A 22,995-nucleotide genomic window follows, 5' to 3' on the forward strand; every position below is an offset into this window, starting at 1 on the left:
ACGATTAAAGCCTCACCCAAGATATTTAGTATATGAATAAAAAAAATGCTTTGGCATAATCAGAGATTCCTCCATGCACAGTTTATTGACATTTCTGAAATTATGAGAGAATAAAATCTGAGGACTATACAATATATCATTTCCTCTTCTTGGGAGCAATGTCTTTAAATGCAGTGGGGAAATGAAGAGGAGTCTGTTGACAAGAGACTTTGCTTCCATAATAAGATGGTTATATTAGCAGGATGCAAGCAGCTTCATATAGAAGAGATGAAGAGATATACGTATATAATTTAAAAATGCTATTTTATATGAGAAATGAATATTTTTCAAGATAACATAAAATGAACCACTCTAAGACTAGCTTCCATCAAAACATTTTGCTTTATTAGTTCTATTTTCTAGCTACAAGTCAAGCTGACATCTGTTGAGCTTTTTAACTTTTCATATGGCAGTCTATAAGAAAAGTTTCATGCAATGTCTACAAGACTAAATACAGGGTAAATAATTGGGATTAAACAGGTGAGGAATAACAGACTGTTTAAGGACCAGTAACAGCATATTATGTACATAGAGCCATATTATATTCTCATGTCTTCACAGTAATGTGCAAATGTGACATATATGGCTTTCATTTTTTTTTCCTTAAGAAAGTAAGACATAATTATACACAAGAATGTTTTAAAACACTTAGTTGGATTTCACCTTTTTGTGAAACCTGTTCATTGCATCGGGGTTAGGGAGCCACCCCAGTTCGGGGGTGTAGTTCGGGTGTGTTTCCAGGAGGGGGCACAGATTCCTAAGGCACAATATTAATGTTAAACATTTTTAATTTAATCATGCTATTTTATTTTATTTTTGTTTTTATTTTTTAATTTTTTTGGTTATGTGAAGTAATAGGTCGTTGCTACTTATATAATAAGCTGTTGATTGTAAAAAATACAATGTTGAAGGCTACACTACATGCCTACCTGTAAGTCCAGGAACGTTAGCTAATCTGAAAACACACTATACAGCGCCGCATGTGAAACCAAGGTGGGGTTTTGGTAACATCCTTTTCCATACACGTAGCACAGAGTTATAAGGCTTCTGCGGAATAATAATATTATAACAACAAATATTTTACACTCTTCCATAATGGTATTTACAGTTACTATTACTCATATTCGGACATTTGGTAAATAACATGTATCTTATATGCATCCTTCTTGCCTATCTAAAGTGCTTGCTTAACTGTGTGAGGAAAGAAAATGCATACCTGCTTTAGGTGCAACAAACCCTCAAAAGAAGTAGCTGAAATATTTGCTGTGGATTTGAAATGCATTCTTAGAAATTGAAATTATTGCTAAATTCAGTGCCCTTACTAGGCAATCATCTATATTACTTGTCATATATAAATATATGCATATATACTAGTATGTATGTACATGCATACACATTCATCTATCGTGTAAAAGATAGATTTCAATTTTTTGTCCATCAACCTTTTTTATTTTGTGCTATTCAACTCACTTGTGCTATGACAGAAGCTGGATCAAAATCAGAATCTTACCATGCTACTACTACTACCAACCCTATGATTCATTAGCACGTAATGAAGGCAATATGCAAAAAGAAAGCTAAGAAAGCTGAGATGATGATGAATCAGGAGGCTTTTGAAATGCACTGAGAATAAGGCAATAGGCTGTACATTACAGCAGAGGAAAAGCTGAGGAAATTCTGGAATTCATAAACGTGTCTTACTGGAGTTGGGATTGCTCTCCCTACTCTGCTGCAGAGTCCTATGCTTTTTTCCAGTATCATTCTCCAGAATTCAAGCTCTAGAGTTTCTGCACCTACCAACACTTTTAATGGTAGGAAATTCAAAGCTTATTAAAAATGCCCTGATGCCACAACCTGGTAAAATAAGGCACTTCCAGGGCTGTATTCCAGCGGTGCCATGCCAAAAGGATCAGCAATGGGAAGAAGCGCTCAGATTTTGCTGAGTTTCCTAGTTTTGTCCCATGAAATGCGCCATCTTGGAGCATACTCCTTCTTTACTCTTTTGAGATGATTTTCTTTAAAAAAAGCTGTTTCATCAGTTGAAGTTGAGGAGCTACTTCTCTGTAAGCAAGAGGTAAATCTTCAGTTCCTGACATTCATTAAGGTGGAAGATCAGAGTGGTACCAGGCAACGTCTTCAGTTCATTCGGTTTCTCCCGACTCAAGGTGATGTGCCAGCCAAGTCAAAAGTATGGATTTCATACCAGCCCACACTGAAAGCTATGAGTGGACATTGGTACTGGAAAGGTCATTCCTTATAATTTCATTTACTGCAAAGAAAGAAGACAAGAAAAGAAATTGATTAGCATCCTGATGCTGCAGGCAGCTGTCCTCAGTCCACAAACCCCCCGAACTCGCACTCATTCCTTGAGAGCTCCAGTACAACTCTGAACAGTAAGTGTGACATCACCAGGTAGCTTGTACAGGCTGATCACAGTGCAAACCCAGCAGGATTAACCAAGGTTATTAACATGCTAAATATGTGTAAAACCAGGCATCACAAAATCAGCAGCATCCTGGACCTTTGATTGCATCAAACATACTTAACATTTCAAATTGGTTACAGATAAAACATTTCATTTCCTCTAGGACTGCCTCAGAAATGCAAAGCCAGGAGGATCATAGGAGATCCTAGAATAATCTACTCCTTCCACAAAAAGAGCTGCTTGGAAAGTATGTTAGCCATGGTAGGTACTGGTGGCAGAAAGCTGCCAGTCACTGAACCTGGATATGTGCAGCTGCAATGCCTAGATAGAATAAAACTTCACATGCTGATTTTTTCCACTGTGGGTTGATATTAGGAAAAAAAAAAAAAAAAAAAAAGAGAGGAAGCTGCTGCATGCTTGCCCATTACCTAGACCTGGTAACATATTTAAATATATACCCTCCCATAGTGGTGATCAATGCATGTGGACATGCACTCTTTACTTCCATCTACACAAACAAATGAGAGGGACAAACAAGTTAAAAAAACTCTCCTGGCAAGAGTCAGAGGAGAGAATAAACAAGGTCTGCTATCTCAGCATCAGCCAGCCAGACTGCATCTCCACTGATAAAGAGTTGTTTTCTTTATTCACGAGTCTTCTTTCTTTCTTTTCCCCCTCCCCTGAAGATCATCAAGCAATACAGTTTCCCACACTCCAATTATGCCCATGTGATTTTTGGCAGATGGACAGGAAATGACTGAACCTGGCAAAGGTCATTGACACAACATCCCTTTTATTTCCACTCCACCTCCCTACAGCAACTGCCACCACCTGATTTACATGGAGATAGACAAAATGCCATCAACAGGACTATCACTGCTTCTGAGCTTCTCTAACATGCCAGGACTAGGAAACAAGTGCCCACGTCATGGAAGCACCACAGAAAAGCCTGCATTTTCCTTTCCTTGTGGGCTGCTCTTCACAGTAATCCAGATAACTTCATGTGTTTACTGGAAAAGACCAAGCCTGTGTAAAACCAGCTTCCTGAAGCAATTAGTTGGGTACGATTGGTGTTGGGTTTTATGGCTTGTTTTCTTTTTTTTTTTTTTCCTGCAGACCTATTGCCCACTTAGTAATTGCAGCACATGAATCAGTCAGGATTTGTGTCACAGGTCCTGGCCACCAAAACCAATTCTACCAATGGTAGATACACACGCCATACTTCAGAGAGGAAATATCAGTTGCATTTGTAACTGTCTATTTACAGCAGCAAACTAAGAAGTATGGAAATGAGCTGTGAAAAGACAAAGCAGTTCTTCCCCTTGAGAGTGCTGTGGAGTTCATCTTTAATATGACCAAAGAGCAGAAACAAATTCAAGTGGCAAGCCCTGCACTGAGGCAAAGACTGCTCTTCACGCATCCAACCCCAGCCAGAAGTGCCGCCCCATTTACATGTAGCCATACTCCAGAGAGCTTTAGGGACTGAGTCTCTGCCTTGAATGCAAACAGCATTCAACTTCTGTGGAATTCTGCCATGATGCTTTTGTAAAGATCGCTTCTGTGATAAACTTCTCATGGCACTCTCAGGTCTGCAGCAAAACCACACAGCAATACTTTTGTGTTTTATGTGACAGTGAAAACAAATCCTCCTACCGGCCAGGCAGCATCATAGTTTTGCTAACTTTCCCTCAAAGCTTCTGTTGAATCAAATAAAATTAAGACACTAGTCAGGGCTATCCTCACTTTGTACAGTTACTTACTGCTTAGAAATATTAAATAATGAATACTCACAGTGCTTCTGTAAAATGTGAACATAAACATCACTGGTATTTCATGGGGACAGAGAGGTGGAAATGTGAAGGGCCTCCCCATCTCAATCAGGATTAGCACCAAGGCATCTCAAATCTCTGACTAATGCTGTAGCACTTGCTGAGTTACTCTTGCTTCTTTCAGTAAAACTTTCAAAAGCAACAGCCTCAGCCTGCCAGCTCATGATTTCCCCTATTAAAGCATGTAGCAAAGGTATTTTGGAAGCAACTTGATGACATGAGCGAAGGTCCAACTCCAAAACCAGTGTAGGCACTCAAGAGGCTGCCCCTTCCTGTCACTCCAGGTCCCTTCAGCTGACCCTCTGTCACTTGAGTGCTGCAGGACATGTCTTACTCCAGATATGACACAACTTTTCCTTTTATCTAGGAGCTCACCTGCCTTGGCTCAGGCCATCAGACCACAGTGCTCCTTGAGTCACACTCTCTCCATCTTTCAGCACCCAAATCAATTTGTCCTCAGTTGAAATCACTCATATTCTGTTACTGACTCACAACAGTTTATTGCTTGTTTTTATTTTATATTACTTTCTTAAGAGAGATGGACTTCTGCTACCTTGATGAGTAAGCCTGGTGTCCTCATGCAACAACATCTGGCAGCTGTTCAACAACAGTCACTAGACTGTCACCACAGACTTGGGAGACAGACTTGGGAACTTCAACCCAAGTGCATCCATTCCCACCAGACATCACAATCAAAGAGGGCCAAGACCACCAAGAGGAGACTCGATATCTCTCTCCTCCACAGTTGTCTGTGGACAGCATGGCTCAGATACAGCTCATTTTATTTCACTATTTCACTTGCTGTTTCACTTGCTGTTTGTAAAGACCCACTGCAGTGTCAAAAATGCAAAATATTCCCAACAATGCAGTGGAAAAAACCTGCAGAGAGGGACAAGGGTGCATGCAAAAGGCCCAGGTGGGGGAATACGTGGCAGCACAGCTGACCTTGCAGCAGCAGCCAGCTAGCAGAGATGAAAGGGGAAGTGTGATTCGAGCGGGCTTTCCCTCACTGCCCACCCAGACACCTGAGGCTGCAAGGAAAACCCTCTGGTGGGCGGAAATGGGGGAAAACCAGGAGGCAAGCGCAGGTGAAGTGTGCTAGGTTTGCTAGAAGGATGATCCCCACTACCCCCAACTGCATCGTCCAGCACTCCCATAAGGACTCTCCACATTTTTTCTGATTTCTGGAAAATTTACTTCCTTTTAATACTCCAAAACATGTTAACGTTTCTGTTGCATGCTTGGAAATATTTTATTTTGCATCAAATGGAGTATCTTGGAATGTTTTTCTTGACCCCAAACTGATTTTTCTTTCATTTGGCAAGAAAACATCAATATTCTTGTTGTAGGCTGACCCAAGTCTGTCCTTCCCAACAGCAAATCAAACCTCTGTTACTGAAATATGATTCTGCTGAAGTATCCTGTGTTTCCATCCATACCAGTGTTACAACCACCACTACTGTCAGTTCTTTGGGAAAGAGCATAAGAACCAGCACCACCACCTCCGGTGGGGCTGTCTCTAGTTCATCTTTGCTCTGCTGGAGAACTTCGTGAGCTGTCGCTGCAGGCCCCCAGCTGGGTAATAATTAGCACTGACTCCATGATTGCAGAAGGCTGATCCATTGCTTTATTCTTTATCTCATACTATACTATATTTATTAAGAAGCTCGTAACCCTTACAGACAGTCTGATACTGCTTTGACCTAATTGGTCAATCCATCCAAACACCATCCAGTGTCCAATTAAGAAATCACCCTTTGGTAAACATCTCTCCATAACACATTACTCATTATTTTCTCTGAGCTTTCTCACAGCCTTCCCCAGGAAAATCCTGGGAAAGTCTGTGCCTGCTGCTCTCTGTGGCCACTGAGCTGCTGCCACAGTGAGCCAGAGGTCTACACCCTTGCTTCTAATGGACTTTGATGAACTTTCTTTCATGAAGTTTTCTAGTAACCTTCTGAACCTGTTTTGGCCTTCACAGTTTCTTGCAGCAATGGGTTCCACAGTGTACATATGTGAGGGTGGAAAAAGTTTGGGTTTTTTTCCTGTTTTAAATTTGTTTCTTGTAAATTTAGTTCATGTTTCAAGTAAATGAGCTGAGTCTCCCCTGTTCACTATCTCTTTGCCATCTATCCCTTTGGTATCCTCAGAGCTCCACTTGGTCCTATAGGGCTACTGCAGAACTTCCCAGAGAGGCAAAATCTGATCATGCAGATAAAGTAATTGACACTTTTCTCTTAGTTCTCACATTTGTAACAATATGTTTATTATATAATTAAGGAGAATCAGCTGGTTGCAGTCTTGAATGCTCAAGTTTTGACCTACAAACCTGCTATTATTACAGGAGGATTGTGCATGTTCCACAGAACAGCAATATTCAGTGCAAGCAGTATTTTGGCCCAGGTTTGAGTTTCAGTCCTAAAGCAAATGCTGGTCTTTGATTCCCCAGCTTCTTGGATACACATCCATCCATGTCTGCAGTACCATTCCAGGAGTAGCTGGGTTTTGAATAAGCACAACATTCTTCTAAGAAAGGTTCCAATGGCTTTACACTAATTTTTAAAACAACATGACCTGAGTACTAACAAAGACTCATTTTATCAGCAGGACAGATGAGACACAAATGATTACCCAGCTTGTTGCAGGCCCTACATACAGCTCAGCAGCAGATCTGGGATAGCATGCAAGATGTTTAACCTTCAATGCCTAGAGTAGCATAGCACTTCCCTTAAAGCACCAAGTTGATCCCTATCAGACCAAACAGCTGAGTACTATGATTTACAGTGCCTTTGTCATCAGATTTTTTTTCACTGTTTTTCTGCTGGCCTTGGGGGGTAGGCCACTGTTGCTTTCATAGCTAACACCTACAGTTCCCCACAATGCCTTCTCTCAACTGATATTTTCCATTGTCATGTTCAGCTTTTCCACTGACAGAAAAGTCAAAAAATAATAACGCTGAGAAATGCAGGTAACACGTGACCTCTCTACCTGTCAAGGCCTCTGAAAGAGGAACCTTTCCTTTGCTAAACAGCAGATGCCATAGTAGCAGGATGTGGTGAGCTGTTACCCCACATTTTAGTTTAATAAGGAGTTTTTTTCCTCTTATATTTAATTTTGCTTTGAAATGCCCTTGCAATGGAAATTTCTGCTTTACTAATTAGCAAAATCAGTGTCTTACTGATGCACCAGTTTGGGTTCCTGCATGGAACAGGACAACCAGATATATCTGTACAAATGTGGGTTCCATATATAGATGTGAACTTCATAGGAAATGTAGTATTTTTAACATTTGGTGGCTGTACATGGATTCCATCAACTGGCAAGACTTTGAATTTCTGCAGATTTCTGCTTTCCTTGCAGACTACTATTGTGGATAACAATGTGGCCTTCTGTTTTAATAAAACACCTGTTCTTCTGGACAAAGTTCTGCCTTCCAGCTCAGACACTGATCCTGCTCAGAGCAAAGAAGCTGCAAGGTCAGTGGTGCAGGGAGTTAGGAGAGGGCACATGCACAGGGTTTCCTCAACTGGGGAGCTTTTTGGGGATACAAATAAGAAGACTTCATACTCCTAAAGGTGAATATCCCCCAAGAGTCTGAAAAAATGGGAAGTGAGCTGAGAGCCATGGTCAAGCTCACAATTATGAAAAGCTGTGTCTATAGTTTTGTGGGTGAATGGTATCAGCTTGAAAACATATCCCATTCCCATTAAATCTCGGGTTTCTGACTAGGTGAAGTTGTTGTCTTGTCACACATGGGGAAGCCAAAGACCAATGTTCCCATGACTTCAATCCATGTCAGCAGGGGCCCAGAAAGGCCTGCAGAATGAGACTGAGTAAGGTTGTATTTACTGTTGTGGCCTTTTATGATGCACTCTTCTCTTTCAAAAGGCAGGTTCACTTCACTCTTTTTTAATTCACAGAGAGGTGAGGTAAGAGTTTAGGCAAAAGGACACTCAGATGCTTTGCACTGAGCTGACAACTTGTGATTCACATGCCCCTGTTGCCCTGTAAATAGCAATGGCATCAACTCAGCTCCTTCAGGATGGTTTTTGGTTTCCTCATCAATAGAAAGTGCCACATGGCATGTCCCAAGACATCCAGGCATGCAGGGTCACATGAAGTTTCTATCCACAGCTGGCTAGCCAACTTTTGTTCATTACTTCATGTCCACCTGTGTCTGCCGGGGACCACTGCCGCTAACACGGAGCAGAACTGAAGACAAGAGGCTGAGATGCCATAAACGCTCTCTTGATGAAAATGAACCAACACAATCTGCTCTGACTGGTTCACATGGCATGGAAAACACAAGTAATACCAGCTGCTCCTTTCAAGCTACGTGTGTGGAAAATGTGTGGTAAATCACACTCTGATTCTGCCATGTCTGGACAATAACGCTTCATCTTTCTGATGGGTGTGGCTGCCCAAGCAGTACGATGCCATGACTGGAGATCTTATTTGGATGGTGTTTGATACTGGTCAGACTGCATAGCTTCTGTGTCACAGCCTCCCAAAGCTCTGTGGAAGGTCTGAGCCACCACCAGAAACAAGTAGCAGTACTGAAAGCAAAACTGCCTTGGTTTGGCTCAATGTTTTTTTCTCCTGGCAGAACTCACTAGCTCAGGTGAAGCCTTACATGGGTACAATTACAGTGACTGGGTACAATTACTCAGGTCAGGGATCTCTCCACACAGCTCATTACACAGCGTGGATGTACCCACAAGTGCTCTGAATTTCTGCTGTCACTATTCAGCACAGGAAGAGAGCTGGGGACATACAGCTCTGGAGTGACTATGAGTTCAATGCTGACACCACGCTACCTGTAGTAATGCTTTGTAGTATGGCATTCACTTTGCTGCCTATAATAGTTGCCCTCAGATTTTTTCCACCAGGAGTGATGCCATATCTTGCTCCATCAGGCTTCTGTGCTCTTGTACGCCCTTCTTTTAGATGAAATGACACATATTAGAATCACTGAAGAGGAATTCAAAGTTGCAAATGAATGCAGAGGAAGCCAAAATACAGAAGGAAAGTTTTTTTCTTATCTCCATGTAGAGATTTTATTTTAAGAGAAAAATGGCTAAATATAGATGCATATACAGTGACTAAAAAAATTAAGCTCCTAGTATAAACCATCCCATGACTAAAATTCTCCAGTTTTTATCAGGGTACCTACTTCCTCACAAGTAATAAGCATCACTACTTTTTGACAGATGAAAACTGCAACAAACAACATATAATTGTTACTCAAATCACAGAAAAAAAAAATGGTTTTTCTTACAGAAAGTATTTTTTCAAAGCTAGTAAGCATTGTTCTGTGAGTGAGGCAAAACATCAGAAAACAGTGATATAAATTCCTGAGGTGCCAGACTGTAATCCAAAACTATAGATCACATGAAACCTTACTGAATTAAAAACCAAACAAAACAAGCCTTGTGAAGCAATGGAAAATATAACTTCACACGTTCCACAAAGAAGTCAGATCTTGTATTACCTCAGGTGTCCTGGATGTGTTTAAACCTTAAACTTATTTTTATCTGTTTAATCATAGTAAGCCACTACCACAGGGCATGCTAATTTTGGAGACAGAGAATAGGACAGTGGAGCAAGTGAGTGAGAACAAGTAGCAGGTTTGAATAAAACATGATCCTCCCGTAAGAGCATCAGCTTGGCACGATGGAAGGCATTGTTGTGCATGACAGCCATTACCACGGAGCCATTTTCTACCTGCTCTTCCCTCTGTCTTCTTTAGTTTAACAACTCCAAGTCTGCAGGGTGGCTGTGCTGCGGATGGCTAATGGGAAAGGTTCCTTCTAGTGTGATGACAGCACTGTGCGGCAGCAATTTAACTGGGGCTCTTGAATAAGTGCCCAGACTAAATGAGTCCCATCCTATCCCACCAAAATTTCTGGGTTTCAGTTTTTTCTTCCCTCCCATATGCAGCTCTGGAAACGCCCTGCGTCTCTTGCTCTGCAAACATTTAGGGATGATTTCCCCGGCTGCTGGAAATTAGCTTAAGGATCAGCAGAGCTGCAGTGATTTCCAAAACACTGGAGTCTAAACTTCAGCCTGTTTTTACTCTTAGTCTGAGGATGGCTGCACTCAATCTGATTTGCCCTTTTTACCAAAGAATCAAAGACTCAAGAGGAATTTCAGGTAGCCCTCACTGAGGCCAACCTTGCCTGGGGAGACAGGCATTTGGGCTGTGCAGAGGCTGCAGGATCTGCCCCAGTATGATGCAAGCTTCATCTGACACACACATATGCACACGTGTGAGGGTAAGGCCGGGCAATGAACAAATAAACCACATTTTAACCAAAATGATGTGTTTACGTTCCTAAGAGCATCTGTAAGGGAAACAAAACAGACATATTTTACGTTTTACACAAAATTTCCATGTGACAGATACACTACACAAATGTTACCTAAGGTGGCCAAAACCTGAGGTCAGCACTGCTGGAAGCTTTGCGGGTGCCAGTCTGGAAGGAGTAAGGAAACCACAGATCCCTTTGCCACAGACAACAGGAATTTGCCCCTGTCACAAGCAATGCAGTAATGCAAATTGATCTTGGTGAAGAGTTCTCCTTTTCAATCTAGTGCCCAACAGTGAAACAGGACTGTCAGATCCCGGCATTCAGAACTCATGATTCATGCCCTGAAGCATGACAAGACTAGATTCAAAATAGAAAGAAATTTTAAACCATTCTGTATTTGCCTATTTTTCTAGCCTCCAGGTGTCTCTGGCATTGCTAAATTCTGAATGTCACCAAAATGAAACTTCACTTTTTTGTCTTTTTACTCTCATTTTCCTAATCCCATCTCCCAAGGTTTGCTGTACCTCACAACTAGCTGGCAACTGAAGCATTGATAACACTTGTGACATGAGGCTCTCAAGGTATCCTATGGTTAGAAAAGCAAGGTTAAAGCCCACCTGATGGCCCCAAGGGCTGGCAGGTTCTAAGGTTCACCAGCTGTGAATGGGAGAGGGGGAGTGGTACTGGACGGTATCACAAAGCTCTGAGTCTGATGCTGGAGGCTGCAACTCAGAGACTTCATGCCCTGCCAAAGGAGCATCCCATGTGCATCCCATGTGCATGTGCATCCCATCCATCTTTTCTGTGGGCAGCTGACACCAACCCTTCAGATCTCACACGGCCATTAGGCCAGACCTTTCTACATAACACAAGAAAGGGCTTTTCTCAGCGTGCTGGAAAAGTGACAGGTTAGCTTTAGAGAAAAAATAATTCTGGGGGTACAGGAGGAAAAAATGGAGCAAGAAAAGGTCCATAATCTCTATAGTTTACTGATTTCAGAGTTTAAAAAAGTAAAAGAAAACTGAATTTCTCTATCGGTTATACAATTATTAATGTTTTTAGAAGCTTTTCTAACATTGCACAAAATGAGCAATTCATCAAAGCATATTAGGTGCCACAGAAGTTGCATTCAATATAAAGGGGTCATTAAGTTTCTTGTAATTGCACATTACTGAACCTTTCATTAGTTTTAAATTAAATCAATTGGATGTGCATGTATGCTCTTTAATTGACTTTATGTAATAATAGTGTGGCCCATAGTGGTCCTCTGGAATCCTCCAAAATGAGCCACCTTGCACTGCTGTTCATAAAAAACCAGCTTGTGTGCAGCTGGGCATAGCAAGTAAAGCAAAGAAACAATAAATGGAGGCAAGAAAGAAACACTTTAGGTCACACAGCAGTATTTGCTGAGTGCCCTTTTCTTTCCATGGGTAGAGAACGGCCAAGAGACTTCACTCTTCTTCCACTCAACCAGCCTCAAAATCTGATGGACTTGAGCAGGAGCAACATGGTCTCAAGAATGGAAGTGTCCTGGAGATAAGTTAAAACAGTGTCTATATGATCTTTTTCTGAGCAAGAAGTGTTTGGTTGTCTTTTTAAATTTTTTTTTCTTCTAATTGACCTAGCTTGTCCTACTATCATCACCATCACCACCACCTCTTTCCTTTATAGCCCTTTCCATCAGAGAAGTGCATGCCAAGCATAAAAGATCAATGCCATTATTCACATCACCCAGCAAAGAGGGCACCTGGGCAGTGACAACAAGAGGATGCTACCGTGCAGGCCATAACCAATGTGCCTATGGCGGGTGGCCACTGCGGGGACACATCTGTGGCTTGCCCGTGTGAATGCTGAGCCTTGTTTGGTAACCCCTAATCCACAGGGGGTTCGCTCAGTCAGATAAAAGGATGACCATGAAGTGACTCAGTGAGTGGCCACATTCTGCTGAATGGAAGAGAAAGGTAGGGTGGGGCTAATAAAATTTTTGTGTGTTTGATAAGGGAAAAGAAATCCACCTATGAGCCTGCTGGGGATTAGGCTGGGAAAGGTCAAGCTAGCTGGGGGAAATCCTTAGGCAATGGAACACAGCTGCTGATCTTCAGCAGTGGGCAAGAACCTGGCTGGCTCTGGCAATCTGAACTGGTGGTTGCGAAGAGATGGCAAAAAAATGGATGCAATAAAAAGCTGTCACGCAATAAATTTGCTTTTGGCATGATGACCTGGCCACCACCATAATGTGAGCTGTAAGTAATGCCACAGGATTTCATTTCAACCACGGCAGCATCTGTTGCTGGAGAACACTGCACCTCAAAGAGGAGTGCATGTTGTCTTTGTCATGGCTCCTTGGACAAGAGCACTGGCAGTGCTCAATGACACTCATGCTTTGGCTTTGTACCACCCTAACTAGGGACAGACCTTTTCATAATGAACCCCCCATCCAGTTTGTCTGGGAAGCTTCGATCCAAAGGCTGATTTAAGCACACTTACACTGGAGATATACCAGTGCATCTTGGGCCATGATGTGGAAACCCCCAGGGTGTTAGTGGATGCTGTCCCTAGTGTGGAGATGTGGCTGTGAAAACTGCACCGAGACTGTTCCTGGATTCCAGTACTCCTTGGATGCTAAAACCACCTCCAGCAAGTATCTCAGATTATAGCAACTGGAAGCATACTCTTATTTGTACATGGTCCCAGTGTGACAGAGCTGCAAACACGACAAAATGTATTTTCCTCCTTTCTCCTCTCCCACATGCTGTGCCTAGCTGCAGAATGGCTCAAGCTCTGGCTGGACTGACAGAGCAATGTCAACAGTAAAATCACCACATGCAGTTGCAAGAATTCAGCAAGAATCACAGCTGGGCTCCCAGGGAAGACAAAATCTTCCCCCTTCAGCTCAGTGCTTGACACAAGAACCCTGCTGATGCTCAGTGCCCCCCACTAGAGAGGAAATTTATTCTGCCCCAAGAACAAAGCACTGTAAACCTGCAGCCAGCACTAGAGAACTAGGAAAAAGGCACTTGAGAGCAGGTGTACAACACTCATCTCTCAAACACACTTAAGGATATGAAATTTTATTCAAAATGGTTGCATTACACTTTCCAAACAGCCACTTGCAATGTGCAACAGTCTTCTTTTCTACCTCATTTTGAGTAGCTGGATTTCAAAACCCTTGCTTCTCAATAGCTGAGAAATGACAGGGTGCTTCCATGGCCCAGACTGCGATCTCACAGCACATCCAAACTCCAGCAGGAGTTGGCCTGCACTTTTGAGAGGTGCTCCAGGCAACAAAATGAGTGGAAGAACTTTAACAGTAATTCAAGAGGAGCTTTAAAAATTTAATTATGCTTCAATGAAGAAAACTGGCTGCTTTCATGAGATTCAGTCAGGTCAAATCAGCTAATTCAGAGCAGGAGGTAAATGCATGGAGGCTAACACAGCAGCTTTGGAAAATCCACACGACTACACATTGCTTGAAGGGCCAGGCAGGTCCCTGCTCCTTGGGGAGCTGAGCCAGGACATGCAGACCACAGGATGTAGCTGTGGGCATGCAGATGTGCAACATCTGGCTCTCTCTTTAGAAGCATCCTTGCAACAAGAGCAACCCAGGAAGGGTCAGATGAAGACCCCATGAACCAAGCGCTTTTAGTCTGGAGATTTGGGAACATCAAGGACATTCCACCGATGAGATAAAAGAAAAAAGTGCAACAAAGGTTTTGATGAAAGGCCACACAAATGGATTGTTGTTTGCTCCACACAACAGCCCTTCTGGTGCACCACACCTTTTGCAAAACATAGTTCCATGAAACTAATTATTATCTCCTGTAGCTTCCGTCTATACACATTTCTGAAATACTTTCATTCCGAACTGTTTTGAGAGGAAACATTAAAAAGAATGGAAACCTGGCAATTAATCAGATGGAAACCCTTGTTTCCATTTTACTGAATAGGAAAAAAAGAAGAAAGAATTATAAAAAGAATACCCAACACTAACTGCTAAGTAGGAAAATGAAAGATAAGCAGAGGCTGGGGACTCAGACCACTGGTGTGCTGCATGCATTTACCTGCGATCGGATGTGGTTCTAAAGGGTGGGTCAGATCTGTCTTTGCTGTTCTCGTTCAAACCCACACAAACACCTAGTCTGAAACTAGGTTTTGACAGATGAAAATTCTATTTCCTTAAAAACTTACAAAATAAAAACCTTGAAAATTTTTTTTCAAAGCATGGACGAAAAGCTCTCCTGGTCAAGACACAGAGCAAATATTTACAGGTGCTGGGGAGACACCATTTCCTCCCTTTAGGCTTCAACCTGGTGTCTGCCACATGATTTTATCCATTCAATGATTTTTTTCCAGACATCTGCCAAGAGGAAATAACTTTGCTGTATTGGGAGTCTGGGAATCCTAGAAAACAATCTTAAATCCATAAAATAATTGAAGTGCAGTTTTACTGAACTGTCAGTTCGATTCTGATTTTTACTACAATGTCAACAAGAGTTTAATTTGTTTTAAAGTTTAGGTTCTTAAATCTGAGTGATATACGGTAGTTTACAGCTTGCTGGCAACAGCTACTGTGGAAAAAAAAATGGAAAGTGCATATAAAGGCGGTTCTAACTTTGACATTGTGAAAGCAGGGAGCAGTGCCAAGAGCAGCAAACAGCATGGCTTTCCCAATCCTGGCTGGCTTTAGGGACTGCTTGCTATTGACATCAGTCGCTATGGGATACATTTCCCTGCTCTAACAAATCTCATCTGGAGCCCGTAATTAAAAAAGAAATGACTCAAAGTGTAATTTCTTTCCCTAAAACATTCACAGATGTTAACTAGATTGCTAATAGTGTGAGGTGTCTGTGGGTGGACATCTTCCTCCTTATCTGCTGTGTCAAAGGGGACAATTTATTTATTAAAACCAGTCCTAAAGGTAGTAATTTTTCTGCATGCATTTTGTGTATGGGGGTGGTGGTGTCTTCCCTAAACTGCTTGCTGAATGAACGATTTGGAGGTGTTTTTCTTTATAGTTTTTTTTTTCTTCTTTTCTTTTCTTTTCTTTTCTTTTCTTTTCTTTTCTTTTCTTTTCTTTTCTTTTCTTTTCTCTCAGAAGTCATCTCCAAAGTCAGCCTGATTTAAAAGGTACTCAGAGTGAATAAAAATGTCTTTGCTGAGCAGATTAAGAAGTATCCTGTCTGAGCTGTAAAATTAAAATAAAAATAAAAGTGGTTGTAATAATAATAATCACAATACTAATACTAATAGTAGTGATGTAAGTTTCCTGCTCCAGTGACTTTCCACCAGTGTCCTTGGCTGGTGCCCCTTGGTAAGTGCTGCTAAAAGCATTTACAGGAGTCGCTGGAGGGCTAGGGAAGCCGATCTGCTTCAGGCACACACCGGACACGCAAGGGGGAGAACAAGAAAAAGGGATGAGAAACACATGTCCCTGGGGAAGCAAGAAAGGCTTTTCTTGGCTCTTGGAGAGGGTGGCAGCCCCAGCTCTGCCACAGAATGCTGCTCCCAGCCAAGCACTTCCCATCCCACATGGCCATGTAGAGCATCCCCCCGGTACCCTGCAGGAGGTGATGGCTGAAACTCTCCTTCCGTACACACGCAACCCAGATGCAGTTGTCTGCTTGGGCCTTTCTCCCCGCCAACTTCCCCTCCTCTTGCTTTTCATTTTCTTTTTTCAACCAGCTTTGATTGGAGGCAGAGCCTGGGGTAAATCAGAGGAATTTCTAGATTTTTCTGAGCGCTGTGAGCTCTTGCTGTTTTCCGATACCTACTTCCTGCCATATCTAAAATAACAGCAGCTGCAGGGGCCTGATAGAGAAGAGCTCCAGGGGAGAAGTTCTCACAAATGGGGTGGGAACGAAAAAAAAAAGAAGAAAAAAAAGACTTATTAGGGAGATGATAACACAGAGAGCCAGCATCAGATTAATTGTTGGAGCTGATAGCACCACAGGCTGTGGATGCTGTTGTCAGAGGCAAACAAATCCTGTAAAATGGCCATGGGAATGACAAGTCTCCATGTTTGCTGGGATAACAGATGTAGCTTTACAGCACTTGTCCTATTGTATGGAGTATCATGCCTCGATTAGCTAATGCCTCTAAGGGCCAGATAAGTCAGGATGAATGTCCTGCCTTAGAGGTTTTCATGCTTTCTCTTTGGCGTGGCTATCTATGGAGAGCTGCAACAGAAATCTTTGTACACATACAGAAGGTCCCCTCTTTAGAGAAAAACATCAGAGAAAATGGAAAATTGTTGAAATGACATTGTTTTCCATGGAAAACACATGGTGCAGTGTTGTTATTGTCTCATTACAGACCACATGAATGAGTACAGCCACTCAAGAGACTTCCAAAAAGGAACCTTATACATTGGTATGAGGACTACTCTAGAATAATGTCTCTGTCCAACTGGCGTAAAGGATGACAGAAACAGACATGGCTCACTCACACAAAATACACTTACATACCATTCAGTGTGCAAGAACATGCTGAGATCTCCTTGAGATTCCTTGCAACCAATACAAACATTGCTTTAAATATCAGTGCACCCAAAGAACCAAAGTGAGTGTGCTTGAAGCACTGCCAGTCAGTGAAATATAGGCAGCATTTCAGGTTATTGTATGTGCCATTAAACTTAACTTATTAATGCAATTCTACAGTTACTCTGGGAGCTAAAACTTGTGTCTGCATCAAGTTTTGGGTCCTGAAATTTTCACACAATATTAGAGATTTTCATGCATTATTTATTTTCAACACAGGAGTTTTTTAAAGATTATTAAGTGAAGGTTATCATGATTGTGAATTGGAGCCTGATCCAAAGAGCACAGGAGACAACTGAAGAATTCCTACTTGCTTCAACGAGCTTTGCATCAAATTCTTATTAAACACAGACATCTGCAAAGGTAGTCTACAAATATGCAATGTACTGGGCTGATGGCTTGGCAGGAAAAAAAGTACCAGTCACTGTATTGTAAACTCTATTTTCTTCATTATTCCCAAAAGATCATTTGAAATGTTTTAAAGCTGATATGCTAAAGAGGCAGGTAGATGTGTTCTCCTATTTTGCCTGAATTTTGAAGCACTCAAGACTTCCCTGAGGTCAGCAGACTTCTGATTTCCACCACTCAAACAGGACAAGCACATTTCTGTGTTTACTTCAGTGTGTTGATTTTAGTGCATATGCATATGGGTTCAGTGTGATCCTAGAGCCCTACCCACTTTCTAGGGAATAGTGGAAAACCATGCACAGGGTTTTAGTAGCAGCATGTAGTTTTTCTTTTCTAGATTTTAAACCATTTCTCTAGAACTAAAAATCTTTGCTTCACTTGAGTACACAGCACAGCTGCAAAATTTTAGTTATTAAAATAAGATCATGTTATGGTACTTGGTTCTTTGCATCCCCAAAAGAGGCTCCTTAAGATATGAACAATATCTGGTTCATATTCAGATAATTAAACAAACTGGCCAAGTTTAGACAGACTAGACAATATTCTGGCAAAAAATCATGAAACTGAAACTAGCTAAACCATTTTTTTAAAGTTATTCTTGACAATACAAAGAGAGTGCATTTGTATTCCCGTAGAAGCAGAAGTAGTTAGAAAATATGAGGCATTGCCTAATCCTGTTTTAAGCACTGTTATGGCTGTGCTGCATTATGTATGCTTACAGAGCAGTACATTTATAGTAAACTGGGTAAAGAATTTGGGAGTAGGATTAACAAGCTTTCCTTTCAAACTAGACTAGATCAGATGACAGTAGGAGATCAATCTGCAAAAATTCCTAAATTTTGTTCAAGAAAAGTGAGGATAGTGAAGGTCAGAGACAGTCTGAAGGGCAGCATGGCAATTATTTACTGACATGAGACTGGAAAGAACATCACATGGAGCACAACTTGGACTTTAGACACGTAGGAAAGAATGGTTCATTTTATGCCACTAATCATAGCCAAGGATTAAGATATTTTGGAAAAGCCCTATTATTTCTCATTCTGCAAACCCGGATTTCATTACCGGTAAATCATGAAGTTTATGAAGACTATTCATACAAATTAATTTCCCTTTCTGATTTCCACTGGCATGTGAGACACAGATAAATAATAGAAATAAAAGTTTGCAAAGGAAAAGAGAAAGATACATAGAAATATCTGTTAGTACTTAAAAGCAAGGTAATCTCAAGTGAGGACGTAGATAGAATAATAGTCCCTGCAGCTAGTACATTCATTCTTAAATAAATTGCTTTTGGGTCTGAAGAGGTAGAAATCAGTGCAGCTGCACTACAATTAGATGGATCCATGCTGAGTTACTCCAGTTGCTGCATCAAAAATACCCAATGGTAAGTTCTCCCATTCATAAGATTTTAATTTTGCAGCAATGTAAAATCTAGATGTCTTTTCCATATTATGAGAAATATTCCCACCTACACATCTCAGCGAAGAATTCTTACAATTATTTTAGTGTCACAAGATGTGGGATTTTCCCCCTTCAGTGGTGCTTCCCCCCAATGAAAGTTTTTCATATGAGATGTAAATCTGTCTTCAGACAACTTTCTGAACACAGATATTTTTCCAAAAATAGGCACAGGGAGGTGGTGGCCACATCCCTCAGGAGATCATGCACGACAGAAAGCATGATACAGCCTCATCTGGCGTCACAAGCATCTGCCAGCTCCTCCCTGAAGCAGGCTCTTAACTGATAGCAGAGAAATGAAGTTGGTTGCTGCAGAAATTTAGATTTTACTATCAGAGAAACCATAAAAATAGCATTGAAACATCAGGTATGCATCTGACTGACCTCTGTCTGGCTGACCAAAAGTTTTTAGGGTCACAGCTCACACCATGAGATGTAGACAGTCCTGTATCTTACCCCCTTCCTCACTCAAATAAATGACAGTAGGTTTGCTGAAAATTTCAAAAGCAGATTTTTTTCCCTGAATATTCATCTAACAAACAAAGAAAAAGTCTATCCATTTGTAGATTTCTTGGCAGGAAATCTGGCATCTCTATCGAAGTCTGCTCACTTTTCATAGACTCCTCTGTGCTGAGTGCTTGAATCCAAAATATTCCTTATAATAATAAAGCCTACCCAACAGTTAGCTAATGGTGCTGTTATGCAAGGGCAGGCCTGGGTTCCAGCAAAGTAGTTCATGGCAGCAGAAGCAGAAGGTGCTATGGTTTAAGATGGTGATGTTCCCCATCCCACAAAATTCAGTGGAAAGGAAGGGATTAGAGAGGAGTTTTGTCTTTTACTTTAGCGGATGATTTTTTTTTTTAGAAGTATCCAAGTGATTTTGGTCTGGAAACACTTAAAAATTTGTGATGAGACACCATTCAGTCCAGGTGCTTTTCCTAAGATAATATTAAATATAGCTTTGGAAATTTCAGCAGATGTTCTAATTTTTTCTAGTGCAAAATTTCTTTTGCTACTACTATTTATGTAAATAGCTGACTCTAATTGATTCTTTAATATAGTGATTCATAATCTGTTGTGAATCTTCTGTTAATTGACTTGAGAGTCTGTTATTATTTTCCCTGATTTAACACATCCTGTTTTAGAACACCCATCAAAGATGATGGAAAAAAAAATTTGTGGCACTTGGATGACATCCTAAATGTAACTTGAATGCCATCTTTCAAAAGTTGCAAAGTAAGGGGATTTCCTGTTCTATTCTTCAGTTGTATATCCTGAAAGTGAGCTTTTACAAATCCTCAACTGCCTTGTCAAGGTCTGATCACTTCTACTCCTTCTAGCAGTATTTTTTCTGGGTAGTTTCCAACTGGGGAAAAATAAATGGATCATAGATTCTTATTTTTCTCATTTTTACTGAATGCCCTGTTACACTCTAAGTGTTAAAACTGATATGAAAATTTCTCACTAAGTTCAGGTGATGGAACTATATTTATTCAAAGACTACTTCCCACCCTCTTCATTTTTACCATATTTCTGAGGGTTTTTTGGTCTCCCTGAGGGAGCTTTCTCCACCCAGTGGCAGCTCTGAACCCCTTTCCTTGCCCCTTAGAAAACCTGTCTACAGAACATGGAAATAAGCCATGGGGTTATTTGAATGTCCTGCCCAGGGGCAGCTGCCCACCAAACCTTTCCACCTGCAGGCAATGCAGCCATCTCAATGCAGACCAACACAGACAGAAAGGCTCCTCTACCCTCTCTCCTTGGATCCATGTAAGTTTAAGGAGCACAATGCTCATTTCATCATCTTCTCTCATTTTTCTCTATACTTAAATTATTTTGGGGCAAAGTGAAGTATTCTTTAGACACACTTTTCCAACGCAGTCAAATCCTGGGCTCTTACTACTCATTTGTACCATTTCACTTCTAGACAAACTCCTCTCTCTCACACCCACACTCCTCCTTTCTCCTCTTCTTCCAGAATTCATCTATGCTTTTTTTTTTTTAATGGGGATGTTATATTTAACCCTCCTCTCATTTCTCTTTTTCTCAGGCCTTCTTTCACTCTAATTATGCCATCAGGTAGTTTCATACTTGAAGTCTGAAACTTTAAAATGCTTGCTGACGGTGCTACAGCTTCATGAGACAGCTGCTATTTTACTTTCCTTACTAAGTTTCCTTACTAAGTTTCCCAAATGGAGCAGATGTGTATACACATATGCACTTGCCTGTACTTGTCACAAAGGGCCCCATTGCCCAATCCCTTCCAATGTGCTGAACCCTTTGCAGCCCCAGCTTTGACTGGGGGTCTTGGAGTCTTGCAACACAGATCTGCCTCTGCCAGCAAGCTCACACCAATTAAGCTGAGGGCTGCAGCTATCTCTGGAATTGTGAGTTAGCTACTAAAATAGCACCAAGGAGCTGCTTTCACATTAGCATGTCCTTCTGTCAAACCTTTCCTTGACTTCAGCATTGCTGGATCCTCTTTAAGACTTTAGTTTGCCATTGAAATGGCATGAAATATCTGGGATATCAGATTGCAAAAAGGTAAGTCTGAACCCTCTAACCCAAAGGCCATGGTCACCTTTATCTCTACAACTCTGACTATGTGCTGAATAGGGCAGAAACCAGCAGTTTGTCTGGTAACAATGGAGATTTGCGGGTTCCTACCAAGTGGTGACAGCTCATCCAACTATGAGTCTGTGGTTTAAATAGATGGTAGTGTGCTTTTCTGGCCTGTAAAGGTCCAGCACAGGTTTCCAGAGACAGTGGGAGAATTCCTGAAAAGTTTTCTGAAGCAGCCATTGCCCCTGGGTTTGTCTGCTGATGCAAAAAGCAGTCTTTGTGGCTGATGGCACTTGCTACCCTAAAATCAGCTTTGCATCTTTTTCTTTTGTAATGAGGTCTTTCCTCATCCTAACACACTCTCTGTGGGGAAGAAAAAAACAGGAAAAAATGCCTGAGAACTCTTTCAAAGTTACCTAGGAGCTCAGGGTCTGGAATAGAACAGCCATCTCCATTTCTGGTGGCCCTTCCAGAGGGATCTTGTGCAGTGTCTGGCTGAGGTACAAGTTGGCAAAACTTGGACTCATTACAAGAAAAACTGGAAAACTGAAATTTGCATGGCATCAATTCCAGCAGTTTCAGGAAGCTCTGGCCTTTGGCTGCTGGGACCCATGGTGTGTCGTGCAGTGATGAACAGCTAATGAGTCAGGGAAGTTTCTCAGAACAAAGAAAATAAAGAGTGCAATTGAAAAAAAAAACCCAACAGAACCAGTTTCTCTTTTTATATGGCAAGTTCATATAAAGTCATGTTAGATTGTGAAGAACATTTGAACTTCCCAGTACTACTGACCCAAAGACATTACTGTAAGAAGAAGATGCCTGGTGAAGCTGTTAGTGCCTCGTGCTGATGGCCAGAGGTGAAAGGCCTCAAGCCAATAGTGGAGTACAAGTGCAGCCTGGAGCTTGGTGGAACACAGTGATCACAGAGGAAAAAACATGTCAACTAACAGCAAAGAGATTGCCAGGCACTTCAGCTTTCCAAAAGAATAACTGAATAGCAAAAGCTCAGATGCCAGCACTAGTGACAATGGAGCGGCAATGGCTCAGGAACTGACTGTGCACAACAGAACCTCCAAGGGATGGGCTTCTCCACCTGACCTCATGTTTCTAAAAGGTTTTACTCAACAGGCACCTGCAGGATTTTCAGAAGTCATTCATGAGTACAAGAGATCACTCTCACCCACCACAACTACAAAGATGTAAAAGAATTAGAACACAAGGCCTTATAGAGTAATTCAGATACTTTATCTGTGTATGGATTTGCATATGCAGGATAGAAATAAAGGTCAAAATAAATATTCTTCAGTTAGCTATTTTGGAGGCTTCTCTTGTGACCCAAAATAGCATTTTTTCTACTTCTTAACTAATCTGCAGAAGACTTTGCTTATGAGGTGGCACTGAAACACATATTTTCCCTGAAGCACTAG

The 22,995-nt window shown here is 41.4% G+C and overlaps 1 protein-coding gene across 4 annotated transcripts in view; it reads right to left on the minus strand.

Annotated features, from left to right (window-relative positions):
- Positions 1-358: 358 nt before the first annotated feature.
- NFATC1 (nuclear factor of activated T cells 1) overlaps positions 359-22,995 on the minus strand; it is a 110,063-nt gene continuing 87,426 nt past the window's right edge. For all 4 annotated transcript variants that reach the window (XM_071450686.1, XM_071450673.1, XM_071450661.1 and 1 more), the window contains one exon: positions 359-2,308. In XM_071450686.1, the coding sequence (XP_071306787.1) occupies positions 2,306-2,308 (3 nt within the window). In that variant the 3' untranslated portion in view covers positions 359-2,305. The remainder of the gene's footprint in view (positions 2,309-22,995) is intronic.

The sequence above is a fragment of the Agelaius tricolor genome, unplaced genomic scaffold (assembly GCF_023055355.1).
Source record: "Agelaius tricolor isolate 1412-34295 unplaced genomic scaffold, bAgeTri1.0.p SCAF_2, whole genome shotgun sequence".
Taxonomy (NCBI): Eukaryota; Metazoa; Chordata; class Aves; order Passeriformes; family Icteridae; genus Agelaius; species Agelaius tricolor.